Source organism: Barbus barbus (genome assembly GCF_936440315.1).
Source record: "Barbus barbus genome assembly, chromosome: 6".
NCBI classification, from domain to species: domain Eukaryota; kingdom Metazoa; phylum Chordata; class Actinopteri; order Cypriniformes; family Cyprinidae; genus Barbus; species Barbus barbus.
Window position 1 is genome coordinate 16,529,587 of NC_136734.1, and position 15,807 is coordinate 16,545,393.

The 15,807-nt window shown below is 36.4% G+C and overlaps 2 protein-coding genes and 1 long non-coding RNA gene across 7 annotated transcripts in view; 2 read left to right on the forward strand and 1 right to left on the reverse strand.

The window, feature by feature from the left end:
* Positions 1-2,528, forward strand: part of LOC306871406 (double C2-like domain-containing protein beta) — a 301,845-nt gene extending 299,317 nt beyond the window's left edge. For all 3 annotated transcript variants that reach the window (XM_079419309.1, XM_079419310.1, XM_079419311.1), the window contains one exon: positions 1-2,528. In XM_079419309.1, coding sequence (XP_079275435.1) covers positions 1-137 — 137 coding nt within the window. In that variant the 3' untranslated portion in view covers positions 138-2,528.
* The window catches only part of LOC306871410 (L-asparaginase), a 16,158-nt gene continuing 1,242 nt past the window's right edge, over positions 892-15,807 (reverse strand). The window contains exons 1-7 of one of the 3 annotated variants that reach the window (XM_079419315.1): positions 10,264-10,507; positions 9,933-10,028; positions 5,617-5,780; positions 3,794-3,877; positions 3,560-3,659; positions 3,410-3,472; positions 892-2,995 (exon numbers count right to left, since the gene is read on the reverse strand). In XM_079419315.1, the coding sequence (XP_079275441.1) occupies positions 2,912-2,995; positions 3,410-3,472; positions 3,560-3,659; positions 3,794-3,877; positions 5,617-5,780; positions 9,933-10,028; positions 10,264-10,374 (702 nt within the window). In that variant the 5' untranslated portion in view covers positions 10,375-10,507 and the 3' untranslated portion in view covers positions 892-2,911. The other 2 variants (XM_079419317.1, XM_079419316.1) reach the window with 2 other exon arrangements.
* LOC306871411 lies at positions 10,835-14,563 on the forward strand. Its single transcript, XR_013784330.1, has 8 exons — positions 10,835-10,893; positions 11,404-11,462; positions 11,695-11,742; positions 11,922-12,004; positions 12,284-12,351; positions 13,872-13,940; positions 14,176-14,222; positions 14,458-14,563. It is a non-coding gene; the product is annotated as an uncharacterized lncRNA (long non-coding RNA).

Genomic DNA, 15,807 nt, shown 5'->3' on the forward strand with positions numbered 1-15,807 from the left:
GTGGAGTCTCTTTAGGTATAAATGCCAATGGCGAGAGGCTAAAACACTGGTTTGACTGTCTGAAAAACAAGGACAAGAAAATCGAGCGCTGGCACACATTAACCAATGAACTCCCTGGTTCAGGGTACAATGACTGAGAGGCTCTTTCCAGTGGATGCCCCGATGCCCGCCCCTTTCCTACATGATGTCCATGTAAAGCCCAGCAGCCTGTGATGGATGGATCAACACTCCCAACAGTCCACTGATTTAGAGATGGGTGCCAGTATCTGTTCACACATAACACTTGCTCTATCTCTTGTACTTTTTCTGGTGTTGAGCTTGCAGTCTGATTGTGTGGCTTGATGTGGCTTTTGGGCTTATATAAGGGTCTTTAATCACCCTGTGCTTGCACAACCTCATTGAAAATGGAGAGATGTTGTTCCGACAGCCAACAAGAGATCAGTTCCTGTTTTCAAATATTTAACCACACTCTACTGCTCCCTTTCGCCGTTCTCTTGAGGTTTTATGTGTATTCAAGAATCCTGTTTACAGAAATTAGCTGTGAGTAAATGTATCATTACACGTGTGCATCATGGCAGCAAAGGGGCTCTGAAAATACACTTTCCAAAACAATGTTGTTTACAGTCCAAAACCTTTCTGATGCCGATCTTAAGGCCAGGGTATAAACTACACAATTGTATTTTACAGACAGATGATTGTGAAGATTATATTGGTTGGTGGAACTTAAAGAATTGTAGATCTTATAATATAAACTCCCAACAAATGTGTTAGTTTTTATTTGCCCATTCTCCTAGTTTGTCTAATTAATGGATGTAGTTTACCTTTTAGTTTCAGTACTCTCACTGCAAATGACCAGTGTGCCATTGACATTAAGACAGCACACAGCAGTTTCAATAGCCATTTTTATTGAGAGAAAACAGTTTACATGAGAACACACACAAATGCAGAAAATGCTCTATTCTAGAAATTAATACTATGGATTGATTATTGATTTTTGGATTAAACACTGTGCCCAAGCCAATTCATACATTGCAGTAACATCTTTTACTCTAAAACATTTTCAGTCTGTAAATCAAAAAAAAATGAAATGGACAGGACAGGACAAACTATTGTTTTGAGATTTATTAATGGCATGTTTATCTTATTCTTCCTTTGAGCATTTTAAAGAAGACTAAATATATATTTTTTAAATACTGTGTTAAAGTCATTTAACATGTTTCTTTTAATTTTGTGTCATTAAATTATAACCAGTGTATTATTTTAACCTTTGTGTTATTGCATATTTAGCATGCCGTCAGTGGTTATCGTAAATATTATTACGGTATTTTTTTCCCTCATTACCAGATTTTATTCATTAAAGTGAACTCTAGATTGGAGATAAGACTTCAGATGTTGGCCATTTATTAAACACGTTGAAACTCCAAGGAGAACAGTCTACAGCCCTACAATGTTCACCAACTGAGAAACCTTATCTCTGACAGTTCATTGTGCAAGCCACACCTGTGACATTTTTGTAATCTTTTTGCTTTTGTACACAAACTCTATGGCATAAAAATGCATGCAATGTTCTTGGGCTGTCATTAAAATAACTTTGCTTAATGTTTGATACTGCTGTTCTCCTCTGTAAAAAGAGAGTTCCGCTCTTGGATGTCAGCCTTCCTTCTCTGACCGTTTTTGTACTTTTGAACGCTATCGCATTGCCCGTCAGTTTGCTCTATTGACTGGACATGTGACTGCATGTTACAAAAAATAAATCTTGTCTTGTTTTGATCATTTTAACTCTCAGGCAATTGTTTGCATATGATAGTGGTTCTCTGATGAAGTCAATATATTTCTTCTCCTGGTTCACCTTAATCTTGCACCGAATGGCCGAATTATCGTGCCTTTTCTTTTGTAACAGTGTGTTTTTGCACCACTCACTTTACAGAGATTGAAATTAGCTTTTAATATGGAAATGATACAATACATATGGCATAGTTATATTCTTGTCTGTGTTACACTGTTGAAACATTGTCTCTTGGAATATGCCTCTTAAAGACACATTATGGGTATCCTTACACTGTGTGATAGTGCCGTTGAAGGCATGGGTGCAAGGCTGAGGTGAAGGATGCTTGTATAACTTCAGATTCTGGCATCTGGTAGTGTTAACCAGTCAGACTAAAAAGAACCCTATTGGCTTTGTTTGCTGCCTCACTCGTTGTACATTTTAAATTGCTTGTGCGTTCTTTATTTAAACCATATTATAAAGATCTTTAACACGTTGTGTTTTGTTCATTTTGGTGCACGTCTTGTTTGTTGTTAAAAGTCACCTGAAGTGAAAATGAAAACAATGAACCACTGAAAGCATTAAGGTTTTAATTATAAAGTCATTATCAAGTGCTGTCAGACACCAGAATCTGTTGTTTACTTTCATTTTTGTCCAATTTCAAAAATGTTCAAGTATTATATCTAGAGTGTTTTTTACTATGGCGAATGATATTTGCTATTTACATGTTCAGAACTGGAAACCCATATCAAATAAAGTAGACAAATAAAATGAGTTCACCTCTTTTTGTCTTTGACATTAATATCAAACTGGAAGAAAACTGTGCCCTTGGAACTCTGCTTAAAAAAAAAAAAAAAAAAAAAAACAGAATATTGAATAAAAATGATTTAAAAAAAATAAATGTTAGGAATCTTTGTTTCATTAACCTATTTTAGTTGTGCCAAAAACATCAAAAAAAAAGTTTACCTGAACCTCTTCCTCCATTCTATAATAATGTTTTTGAACATTGCAATTAACACCTTTTTGTATAAAAGGTTTTATGATCTGGAAAAACATGACAAAGAACTTTGAACTCTCTTAAAAGTACAGACACCTGCTGTTCCTTCTGGGCTTCCTGCCATCTGTGGCCTGGTTCAGCCAGTGAGCCTAATAACTCAACAGCTCCACCATGTGCTGTAAACCTAGTCTCTGAGCATCATCTATAGGCCTGTTGTTGAACCTGTCTCTTTGCTGTCATTTCAGAAAAGATTGAAATAAAATTACTTTTATTACAGGTACATTGATGCTTTTATATCCCGATAGATCCATAAGTAAGGACACATCTGGCTTTCTCATGACCTTAAAACCTTCTGAAATTTCTTTGTAGACAATATAAATTGTGAATATACACACAGTATGACTCTCCCAACAAAAAGTTAGAATTTAATTTACATTTGTTGAATTGGGCGAGTTGAAAAGAAGAGTGATGGAAAAGCAGTCAACAGTGCCTAGCATATGGGAACTGCCTTAAGACTACTAGAAAACCTAGCATGCATCTTAAGTGTTTTGATAACTTGAGATTATTCTGAAATACTGGCCAAAAAAAATGTATGTGTTCAAACCTTTGAGAGATAAACCACTGTTTTAAACCCTTTGTGTCCATACCTCAAGATCCGATCCATTGCGGATACAGAACTTCACCATTTCAGGTTGATCGGTACACACTGCCTAATAAAGCAAATGAAGAAAGAAGAGCCAGGCTTAGATGCTTATCATAGGAACAACATTTACTTCACATGTCTGAGAAACCCTCACCACATGTAAGGGAGTTCGACCATGAGCATCAGAAACGTTAAAACTGACTCCAGCCTTCTTCCACGCCTCCATCTGTTCTATGTCTCCAAGGAATGCAAGACTGAAAAGCACAATCCATATTGAGGAGACTGCAATTATTGCTATTAAAGTTAACATGTTCATCAGGCAGACACCTTTTATCAAGTGCCCTCTTTTGTGAAATTAACTTCTGTATAAAAACACAATCCCACTTACCAGCACATCTCAACCCCAAGTTCCTCTGAGGATTTTTCTAAACGTGCCCCTGCAGAAATTAACAGCTCCACCACCTCCAAACTCCTAGTGATTTAAAAGGTTAATCAGTAAACGTGGGCATGCAACAGGGTTGGAAATTAACAGAAGATTTGCACAATTTCTGTTGCGATTGAAGTGAAATGTGAAAAGTGGTGACTGTGGCATTACATTCTAGATCTGTTCACACCGCATCACATTTATTTGTATGCGTTTTTTGGCAGCATTTTTACGAATCGCACATATTTCTGTTAAACTTATGACTGCAGTGGCCAATCACTGACTGAATTCTGCACTCATAAATTCTTGCATTAGAAACCATGAGTGCAAATTCAATGTAAGAAATTCTTTTCACAGTGTAGACAGCTTCAATGCTTATAAAAGGAGTTTTTTCAAGTGTGCATAGTGTGCTTCAGTGTTTTATGCTTGCTTTCTGTATATAATTTACTCCGTTTAAATAGCTGTTTTGTTTTTCAAGCTACTACAATAAGCAATATGAAGTCTTGATTTTATAATGCAAAAAAAGCAATAAATGTTTATAAGTGGTTCCTAACTGTATAGCTGGAGTATGATATTAATCAACATTAATAATCATTCTTACAATATAAAGAACAATAATCAACAACAAAAATGTAGTCATAAACTTGCAGCCCTACCATGCAAGCAGTTCCTGGGTTTTTTAATGTTATAATTTATACTCTTTATGTAGTCCATTTAATATATATTATGCATTTGTAGTGTAAATACATGTAAGCCATATTTGAGCAACATTAAACAGTCTGTAAAAACTGTGTTGAGACTTGCTGAAATCGTGTTTGTTCTCATACTGTATGGCGTATCTTGTCAGTGTCTGCACTTGCTTGGCCATTTTTTGTGATAAACAGGAAAGTGGGTCGCAGCAGCCGTCGTGTGAAGACCGAAGAGTGTAAAGACCATCGACTCCACCGTGCGACTCCACCAGACAGGGACACCGGCAAAGGATATAAGTATCGCTTTTTATTTCTCCTCTTTCCTACTAGTTTCACTTCTGTTTCAGTTTTTATAACCATTTCTTACTATGTGTAAGTAAGTTGTTATTGTCTTAAAATGTGTGTTTGGCTCAGTGTTGATGTCTGTATAGGTTGTTTATTCAGTTTTAGTTTTATTTAATTGTAGTTATTTTAGTGCTTCATACTATATGGAAATGAAATGATTTATATGTATGTATATGTGTGTGGCTGTACATACACATGTAGTTGTTTTTTGGTGTTTAGCTTATTGTTATGTTAGAAGCATTATACTCATACCTTTTGTTGTTTTAATATTTTGAATTGTTTTTAGCTTATTTTTTTGTTTTCATTTAAATGTTTAGTATTGAAATGCTGTATGCATTTGTCTATTTTATTTAATTTCTTTATTTTCTTAAATGTGTGTGTATAGTATTTACAGAGTTTTGACTTAGTTTTAGTTACTTTTTCTTATTTGTAAGTCGCTTTGGATAAAAGTGTCTGCTAAATGACTTAAAGTAAAGTAAGTAAATAAATAAATGTCATGTCAGATATGGTTTCGGTTCTACTTTTACAGTAAAAATATGGCTTTTGTTTTGGTATATTATTCTAATATATTTCAGTAACGGATTACATTTAACTAATATAAAAACAACACAGAAACAATTAATAAAGTTAATTATAAAAAATGCCCATTGAAATCAATTCCAGGGGGCAAATATTCCCCCTTAAATGGATAAGTTCATTTCTGACCCTGTTATGAAATGTATTTCCAGTAAAGCACACAAACGTGTTAAGTACTTGCAGCGTATGGCATCTCGGAGTGGGGTTTCTTCATAACAGTCAGTGGCATTCACATCTGCTCCCTGCTGCAGCAAGAAGCGAACAGCGTTTAAATGGCCTTCTCCTGCTGCCACATGAAGAGGCGTCCGACCGCGCTCATCACCACTTGAGACATCAGCACCCTGTCATAAGAAAAATCCACAAATATACATTTATGGTGAATATACCCTTTAAGCCTAATACTTTTTTGATGTTTTTATTTACACTTTTATTTATTTTTATTAATACTTCAATTTTTTTATTGGTCAATATCTGAACAACATGTATGTGTATGAATTTATATACAAATGTAAATATACACAGTACACACACATTTTATGTAAACACAAACTTTTATTTTTGGATGTGATTAATTGCAATTAATCGATTTGAGAGCACTGATAGATAGAGTCAAGGCTATGATTACATAACAAATAACCTTTGATAACACCAATTAATGTTTAAAACAAGTACAGAATTAGCTTTTTAACATGCAAAATCCTGTGAGGTTGCACGAGGTGGTCAAACCATCTTCGTCCTGATCCTATATTCATTTGTGTAGTCCTTTAACTTACATTTCAGGCTGACATTTGTATTATGCAGGTTAGACCTAGACTAACTAACCAAGTAATATCTCACTTAAGGCTCTTTGCAATCTCCCTCTATACTGCTGATACAAATAAGGAATCAAAAAGATGTACTTTTTCCTATGTGTAGTATGTAATGGTATACTCAAGAGACCACTGTGAATGCACTAACTGCAAAATAGAGATGCAGATCTGGATAAAATGGAACTGACAATAAAATGACATACCAGAGCTACCATATAGCAAATATTTAAAAGTTCGACATTGTCGAGAGACAGACAAGCAAGTTTGTGTGATCCTTCTCTGGGGGAATACCCATTACACAGTCCACACTTTGATTGATGTCTTTAGGACCAATAGTTTTTGAGAAAAGTGGGGAAAAGTACCTCCTCCGCCAGTGTACGGAAAATGGTAAGGCTTGATGTTCCGTACAGCGCGCATAACTTGATTTCATCGGCGAAAATGGACATTTAACTGCTCAACTATGAGCTGTTTATTTTAAATGATGAAAACATCATTAAAATTCATAAAAAAGATGAGTACCTTTTTATTTGTTTAAAATGTAAGTTAATTGCTTTAATAAAGGACCATGCGAGTTAGGCATGATTGTGTCATGATATTAATTATGGCATGTGGGTTAAGCATCAACCATGTGAAACGTTAGTGAATAACATTTCCATATCTCTGAAGACAAGAAGGGCAAACAATTTGCACTGATTTTAAAATTAAAAAAAGCAAAAAAAACAATGCGAAAACTTCTAAACATAATGATCAAGATGCGTGTGTTTACTACTATTTACATTTGACACTAAACTGATTAAAAATACTATTACTAAACATTGTGTGCCCTATTTAGGCCTATAGTGTGTGTGTGTGTGTGTGTGTGTGTGTTTATGTGGTTTATGAGGACACAAATTTGTATAATGACATGGGTATGACAGAGGTATTACAATATGAAGGTGGTTTATGAGGACACTGCCTATGTCCCCGTAATTCAAAAGGCTTAAAAAAAACATACTAAATGGTGTTTTTTTGAAAATCTAAAAATGCACAAAGCCTCCTGTGAGGGCTAAGTTTAGGTGTAGGGTTGGTGTAGGACAATAGCACACACAGTTTGTTCAGTATAAAAAACCATTACACCTATGGAGAGTCCCCATAAACCACAAAAACCAACGTGTGTGTGTAACGTGTGTTTTTCTGTGCACAGACAACGTAACGTCCTTTTTTTAAGGAAAAAGTTGGCTTTGAAATAATCAATTGAGTTATATTTCAGGTTTAATTTGTTAAAAACTTAAAATGTTAAAATTCAAATCATGTAATGTTAACTTAATTGACACTTTATGAATATAAACATCATCACTGCACGCAGAATGAAGGGCAAACAGGTGAGACCTGTCTCAGGTGAGAGTGGCGCTAAGTGGTCATCGTCCGCAATCGACGTTTAAAAATTAAAATTTCAAAACATTTATTCAATAGAAGGGAACATATTTAACCATTTGTGATAACATGATATTCATTTCGTAAAGACTGTAGTACTGTGAGAAACATGAAATAGAAATGTACATTTTCACTGCTCTAGTTGTGTCCGTCCATTTTCAAGCGCAGTGGCGCACCTAGCAAGCTTACTCAAATCTCACCAGGGGCGTAGATTACGCGGGGGACGCGGGGGACATGTCCCCCCCACTTTTTATAAAAAGTAAATTTGTCCCCCGCACTTTTTCATTGGACAGTTGTGTTCTCGACATGTTGAGGTTTTAATGGAGCAATGTATATAAATGCAGAATGATTTAAAATTCAAAGAGACAAGATAATTTATACATGACGTTTACGTTTCCATGCCAATCAGTCACTCAGTTTGTGACGTCACGACATACCCAGGCTCGCGCCCGCGGTCCCGCGCTGTCTCCATCATTCATTAGAGGTCGAGATGAGTTCAAAGCGGCAAGAAACTCTTCACTCCTTTTTTACGAAGTCAAGCAGCGTAAGTTGTCATGTGGGATCCGAATAGTGTTGCACAATGTTCAGTGACTCTGCCTATTGCTCTTGTTGAATAATTAGCAAGTTTTGATGTTCATTATATGGAGAAATAAAAAGCTGCCTGGACAAACATGCACTTATTTATTTTCAGTGTATTTTTCCGTAACTCTTTTGTAACGTGTCTTTTATTTTAACACGTATGTTATGTATGTATGTTATCAGAACCCTTCAAATAAGAATAAAGATCATGTTGAACTGAGATTTTACAGCGTTTGCAGCATTGTGACATGTTTAACTCTGCCAATTCTACATGATGTATTTCAATCAAACATGCAAGCACTGATCTGATACAGGATCGATCTTCGTTTAGGGGTGCTCTGTCATTATTGCATCTTTACGTTTTTATGTGTTATCAAGAATGAACAAGAAACAGTCAGCCTAGGTCTGTTAGGACAGAATTAGGACGACACACAGTGACAGGTGAGAAGAGTGGCTTTTAACACCTGGCTGTTGTAGGATTATATATGGACCAATCATAGAAAACACATAATTAGTCAAATATAGAAAAATAAAAAATAACATTAGTATGATGAACAACTTCTCAGCTATCATTTTTAACTACAGTAGGTAATTATTAGCTTGCATATTGATTGTTTATTAGTACTTAAGCACATATTAATTCTGTATTCTTCATGACCATATTCTGCATCCCATAATCCTAAACTTAACAACTACAACGACTACCTTACAAGCTATTAATAAGCAGTAAATGAAGAGTTTATTGAGGCAAAAGTCATAGTTAATAGTGAATGTGTTCCCCATTCTAAAGTGTTAAAAAATAATTTAGGATACAAATGATTGGTTATTGTCCAGCAGTAATTAGTTATTTTCTTCTGTATGTCACTATTCCCTGTATGTACATGTTTCAAACACTACGTTATTTGCTAGACAGAGGCAGAAGTGAATACAGAGCTGAGAGTGAATGAGGCAGAGAGTTTCAGTGAGGCTTCAGAGGTAAAGATTATTTACAGCATTGTCTATGATAAGATATTTATTTTAACATAGACTAATCAGACTAATGTATAATAGAACAGAACAGAATAAAGGAGTATGTGAATGTGCAAGTATCCATTACTGTGTGCCATGTACTCTACATACAACACTCACAAAATACAATCTGAAATATGAAAATAATAGTACCCTTATAAGGACATCGTTGTAACTTATACTCAAAAAGGTGCACATTAGTACCTTAGAATACCAATATGAACCGCAATGTACAACTATGAAACTTTTTGAGGTAAATAAGGTACAAAGATGTGCTTTTAAGGGTACTGTCCCAGTGACAAGCTGTTGTATTTCTTTCTTTCTTTTTCTTTTTTCTATTCCTTCTATTTTATAATCATATATAATAATATAATCATAAAGCATATTAAGCAAAAAGGTATGATTAAAAATAAAACCTGTCAATTAGACAAGGGTTAACTGAAAAAAATAACAACAAAAAAACAGGTATAACACTAGACATTCCGTCCCCCCCACTTTTGAAATGATGGCTACGCCCCTGAATCTCACTGAAACAAACTGCGGGTGCGTCTCTGTCTTGATTGGAGGTGGAAGAGGGGAAAATGACGATTACACAGATATATAGTTTATGTACGACCTGGAAGTATTTGTTCAGCGATCGGCGCTAAAACGGCATCTGTGCGGAACATGGTTAGTCTACGTTACCTCTCGTAGATGTTCCTCCAGGCCAAGAATATCCTCTTCTACAGCTGAGGAGTTCAACAGATTAGGGAAAAGGGCAAGCTGGCACGCTTTCATCTCCTGAATAAAATAAAGCAATTTGAAAATGGTAACTTAGCCACTTACTTGATGACACAATGGAGATTTTATTTTACAAACCGTTTGTTCAATATCACCACGCCCCTAGTGACACTAACTCTGACTTACTGCCAACTTAATTATTACATTCAGCATACTAGCTAGCTCGTTTTGTTCAATAATAAACAACTGCTCTAACGTTACTTCGCTTCAACTGACGTTAACCAGCAACACTAACCGTCCTCACGTTATTCGTCCCAAGCCAGCCGAGGCGAAGAGAAGATGCTACAGCAGACCAATATCGATAAATTTCATCAGGGATTTCTTTTCTTGACATACAAACCCCCATAATGAAAGAATAATTTGCTAGTCACACAGGTCAGTAAAGGTCAAGGTACTTGCGAGTGAATACACTGGCGCGACAATTAGTGAGTGAGGTCACGTGTCTCGCATTATCATTATTATTATATCAACGAACAAGCAACTAAATAGTTTTAATTGTTTTTATTTAATTTTTGTGTATTACAATTACAAAAAAAGATGGACAACAGATAATTTTTTCCGCTGAACAGAATAATAATCAATATATACATTAAATCTCTCAACACAATTTTATGTTAAAATATGCCATGTCAAACTATTAATGTAACATCGTTTACTGCATTATTTAAAATGTATTTTTCTCAAATACTTCGCGCTTTAGATTTGTCCATTTTAATTGCATAACGTTACCACAGAAACGCAGAGGAGAGCGCAGAGGCGTAAAATGTCGCAAAGTCACATATAAAACGTGACACTTTTCTTCCGGTGTCCTTCTCAGCTTCAACCCGCCTGCGAGTGTGCGTGTGGAAGGCATGCTTAAAACCAGGTACTTGTGTGTGTTATTTCCGCATTTCAGTCATCTAGGTTGTGTTCTCTTACATTTGTTTATGGAAACATTGCATAGGTTTGACGCAAAGACTTTTTAATACGTTCTAGCGAATAGTAGACTGAGTTACACCACGTGGTGAATACTCCTTCAGGCTCGTGTGCATGGAGAAATCTACTGAACTATAAAGTGACTTTTTCAGATTACTTTTGTTAAGTGCATTAATTATCTTCCACTATATTGATCCATTGTGGGTGATTTGGTCTTTGTGGGGGTCACGTGTTTAAAGACTTGTCGGATCTCGTAGATTGCCAAGCAGATCATCACTAGTGGAATTTCTCAAATAGGGCAAATTCCTCGATCGACTTGGCTAGAACAACACCAGGTTTGCTTTCATCATTGTAGAATCGTTACAGTGATGACAATGAGGCCTGGTATATTCCCATCATGTCTCTACAGCTGTACTTTGGGACGATCTGAAGACTGATGTTGTTTTTTTTCTCCCAACAGGGAATTCTTAGGCATCTCTATGTTGTTTGAAGTGTGTAGTAACCAACATATGCAGTATGGTAAGTGGTTTGGATCGGTTTTTAGAAAGTAAGTGCACAGTACTAGTCACGGTCTAGCCATAATGGGCTTAGGAACTAGTGCAGTGCAAAAATTACAATTCCCTTCTCTGGCAACTCACTGTTGTGGCCACCAAATAACAGTGCTACTACTGAGAAGAGACATTTTACCACAGAAAATGTGCATGTTTTTATAATTTACGAGTCACTTCAAATAAGATGTGTGCGCTTTCAGGTTTCGGATGACATTAATGGTCCTCCTGTGAATGGACTGGGCAATCAGGTAAGAATTTATTGGGATAATGAAGAATTACTAGAGTTTTGTAATGATGATTGGCATTAATGTTCAACTGCTCTTATTAACCATGAAAGAGGATGTGCCTTTCTGAACACTCAGACTCCCTTTCATTTTGCTTAAATGTAGACATGCTATTCTTTTCTCATGTTTCCCTCTACTTTCAGGCTCCAAGGCTCCAGAACACAATGTGGGTGAATAATCCTGTGAATTAATGCATCATTTGTAGCTGAGGAAGCTTGTCCTAATGGTAAATGTTACTTTTAGAATTTTTCCACTTGATGATAATGCATTTTGGGAAACTGATTTATTAAAGTGAGGTCTATCCCGACTTGCCCCTCTCAGTAGAGCGTAGTCGTTGGAAATGCCTCGGAGAGCAAGTCTGTAGTATCGCTTTACCCATGTCGCTAATATCATTAGCTTTGTGGGAAAATTCTGCAGTACATTCAATGAGCTTAAAGCATGTACCTTAATTTGTAAGGCATAGCAAAGAGCAAACATCTAATTTCTGTAAATTTCCACTTTGCAGGTGTGAACTGAAGGATGTCCACTAGAAGGCACACTACCCTTTTTTTGGTGATTGGTGGTGTATTAGAGGTTTGTAATGTTAAAGTGGTTTATTAGAAATGACATGAGTCCGCACTGTTGGTATCTGCATCCAGTTGTATGTCTGACTGGAATGTTCAAATGCCAGTGCTAGAGAACCTCGGCACCCGCTCTAATTGGACCTCATGTTTGTTGTTCGGTCCTGGCGGTGGTCGAGACAAGGCCTCATCTAGAGCTGCACGATTAATCGTTAAAAGATCTCGATTCAAATACCCACACAATCTAATTTCTAAATGACGGCGATTTGCCCGTGTCTATTAAAACTTTGAAAAAATCATACCGGAACATTCAAATCTGCATTCTCGCTGCTGCTGATCCAGAGAGCAGACAGTTAACGTGTTTAGGTAAGAAAAAGTTTCAGTCTTTTCAACTACAGTATTTCTGACTTGCAGTCATTCATAGAAATACTGGGATACAAGCTTATAGTTCGGCTACAAACATTGAGGTCTATGGTAGCGATCAAAATAGAGACGCTCATCTCTTGAAAGTAAGTGAAGCTTCAAATAACGTTTGTGTCGATTGCATCGTTTCGCCACTAGGTGGTGACGAGGGACTGTTAAAAAATTTATTTGTCATTGAATCATTCATTCGAGATTCGTTCAAAAACACTGATTCATCCATTAATGAAACAAGTGAGGTATGAGTGAGTCATTGAATCATTAATACAAACCAGTTTTTCATTTTAATACTAAAAATGAGTATTAAATGCACTATTTTAAATGCATATACCCAGGGTTTCACAGACAAGGTTTAAGCCTAGTCCTAGTCTAAAATGTAAGTCTGAGCTGTTTCAACTGAAATAAACTTGCACTGACTGATCTTAAAATATATCAGTACCTTTGTTTTGTCTCAAGATGCACACCAGTAATGTTTTTTTCCTAAGCATGTTTATAAAAATTGCTTAAATGTCTTAATTGAACTATGATCTAATCCTGGCTTAGTCTGTGAAACCGGGCCACACTGTATTATAGATTAAATATAGATGTTTAATAAATAATTTAAATTAAACCCTTAAATAGACTGCAGCAACTAATATTTTGTCACATTATTTTGTTTAGTTCAGATTCGTGGGAGAATCGTGATCTCCATTTAAGACAAAAAACAATCGTGATTCTCAATTTATCCAGAATCGTGCAGCTCTAGCCTCATCCTGAGTTAAGTGCTGCTTGTTAGTATGTAAAGATGGCTGAACTACAGTATTTGTAGTGTCTGATTATTTGAACTAAAACCAAATTATCAAGCAGCCCAAGATGGAAGCCAAGCTCTTTTTGATGTAAACTTTCCTGCATGGCCTCTCTAGTGCAGTGCAGAATGGGTCTATCACTGGTGTGCTTTGCATTTTCCCACATACTCAACATGCCCCAGCCCTTTACAACCCCCCGCAGTCATCCAAGACGCTCTCTGGGATGATAATGACACACTGCGACTTGCTCCTTTTAGAAGCCTTGTGACATTGTTTCAATAGCTCGGTGTGTCTTGATAATCCTGACGTGTTAGTGTTGTGCCCACAGGTCCCCTATGACTAGATTGAAGAATGAATGTTGGCAGCTGATCGTTCTTGCAGTACTGCAAGATGAAAAGTAAGGCATCTGTTCTTGAACGTTTCCCAGTTGCATGTACGTGATAAATTTGGTCATATACCAAGGCTTTTAGGATACGTGGTTCCTGACTTGCTGTGGACATGACCAAAAATTAAAACCCATCCTAATGAGTCCCTTCAGTTGTACTTCTGTTGGGAGTTATTAGGAACATTTCCCTAAATGCACTTAAACTCAAAATGGGAGGTTGTGCATGTTTAATTGTTTGTTGTTACAGGTTTGGTGTTGGAGTGAAGGGTTTCCCAGCCAGACTTTTTGTGGAAGGTGAGAGGTGCTCCACATCTTTGGATTACTTTCAAAGGGGGTCAGCCACTTCTTTTCACTGGCGACCCTTAACGCTGTGATCCTACATCAGTGCCCTGGGAGATGTTTTGCAGGTTTTTTGCTAAATAAACTGCTTGCTGTCTTTAGGGCAACACCTGATTCACTTAAAGCGATATCATTGTCATGTTCTATTAGCACTGTCAATATGAATGCAATTTACTTTTGTCTTTAACAGTTGGTGTTGGTGAGGAGATCATACTGCACAGGAAATGTTAAGCTTCTGCTTTGGAGTGTTTTGTGGTAGTTTTCAATAAATTAAGTATAAAAGATGTGGTTGAAGGGTTTTTTTTTTGTTTTGTTTTTTTTTCAGAAAGGGTGAACCAATGTGAAGTCCCAAATATTTCCTAATGTGTACAGTTTCAGTGAGAATGTAATTTAGCAGTTAAACTAGAGTTTTCTCATTACTAGAGCTCACCTTAGAGAGGATAACATTTAAGATTTGAAGTCTCAAAGCCACATAGCCAGTGTGATGCCGGTAGGAGATTGGTTCTCAGGGCTTCATGTGGGTCATGGGGTTCAGATTAAAGGATTCTCTGCAGAACACCACTTTTACTGCTCCACTTCTGCTTTGACAAGCTGCCTTTGAGTGTGTAACTAAGCCTTTTTGTGAGTGCTTGAATGTTCTATTGCGGTGTTTGCTCTTTGGGGAAAGTCTTAGTGTAGTTTTCCGCTTAGCATTTTGTTCATAAAGCGTCTGGTTGGGAAAGATAAATTGTTCAGGCCAAGCAACAGAATACACTACTTTATTCACTTTAAAGATTAATTTTGATGAACTTTTATAAGCCATTTTATTCGTGAATTAAATCCATATGCAAACAGTCAAGCTTTTTGCTTTTGTCTTCAATGACAGGTGTAAAACTGATCCTTGAGATGAAAGATGCTACGTTTGGGTTCTTCAGCCTTTTTTTAAAAAAAAAATTTTTAAATGAAGGGTATTACAGAAGATAAATACTCACCACTGGCTGAACAGTTTTTGGTTATGAAACTAAAGATTCTCAGTTCAAAATACTGTTGATGGACTAATGTCCTTTAGTTTTATATATTTAAAAACATTACAGACATGCCTGATATTTATATAAGTCAAAGTCCAAAGCTTACCACTCAGTGTTTTGAGTGGTAATGCTGAAAGGAATAGCATCTAAAGAGTAGTGCTGTCCTTTGAACTGAACAATGCCTGTCCCTGTGAGAGATCAGAGTGTCCCAGGGATCTTATCACAGCTGCACACAAAGAATGCTTGTGTTATGACTCTGCAGCACCGGCCCTGGTTACCAATAGACGGCACTTTTGAATTATTAAACTTCTGCCTCCTTGTATTAGATGATGCACTCTGGGCCGGAACTGGGTCAATTAATGGGTGTCATGATTATTACATGTACAAATAATTTACATTCTTACTGTGTATGTTTTTTCCCATTCGTATATAAATAAATTCCAACATTTGGTTGCATTCCACTTCTAATCTTGAAAAAGGAACAAAAGTTCCACCTACTTTTTTTGGTTTAGATAAAGACAGAACGGATTGAT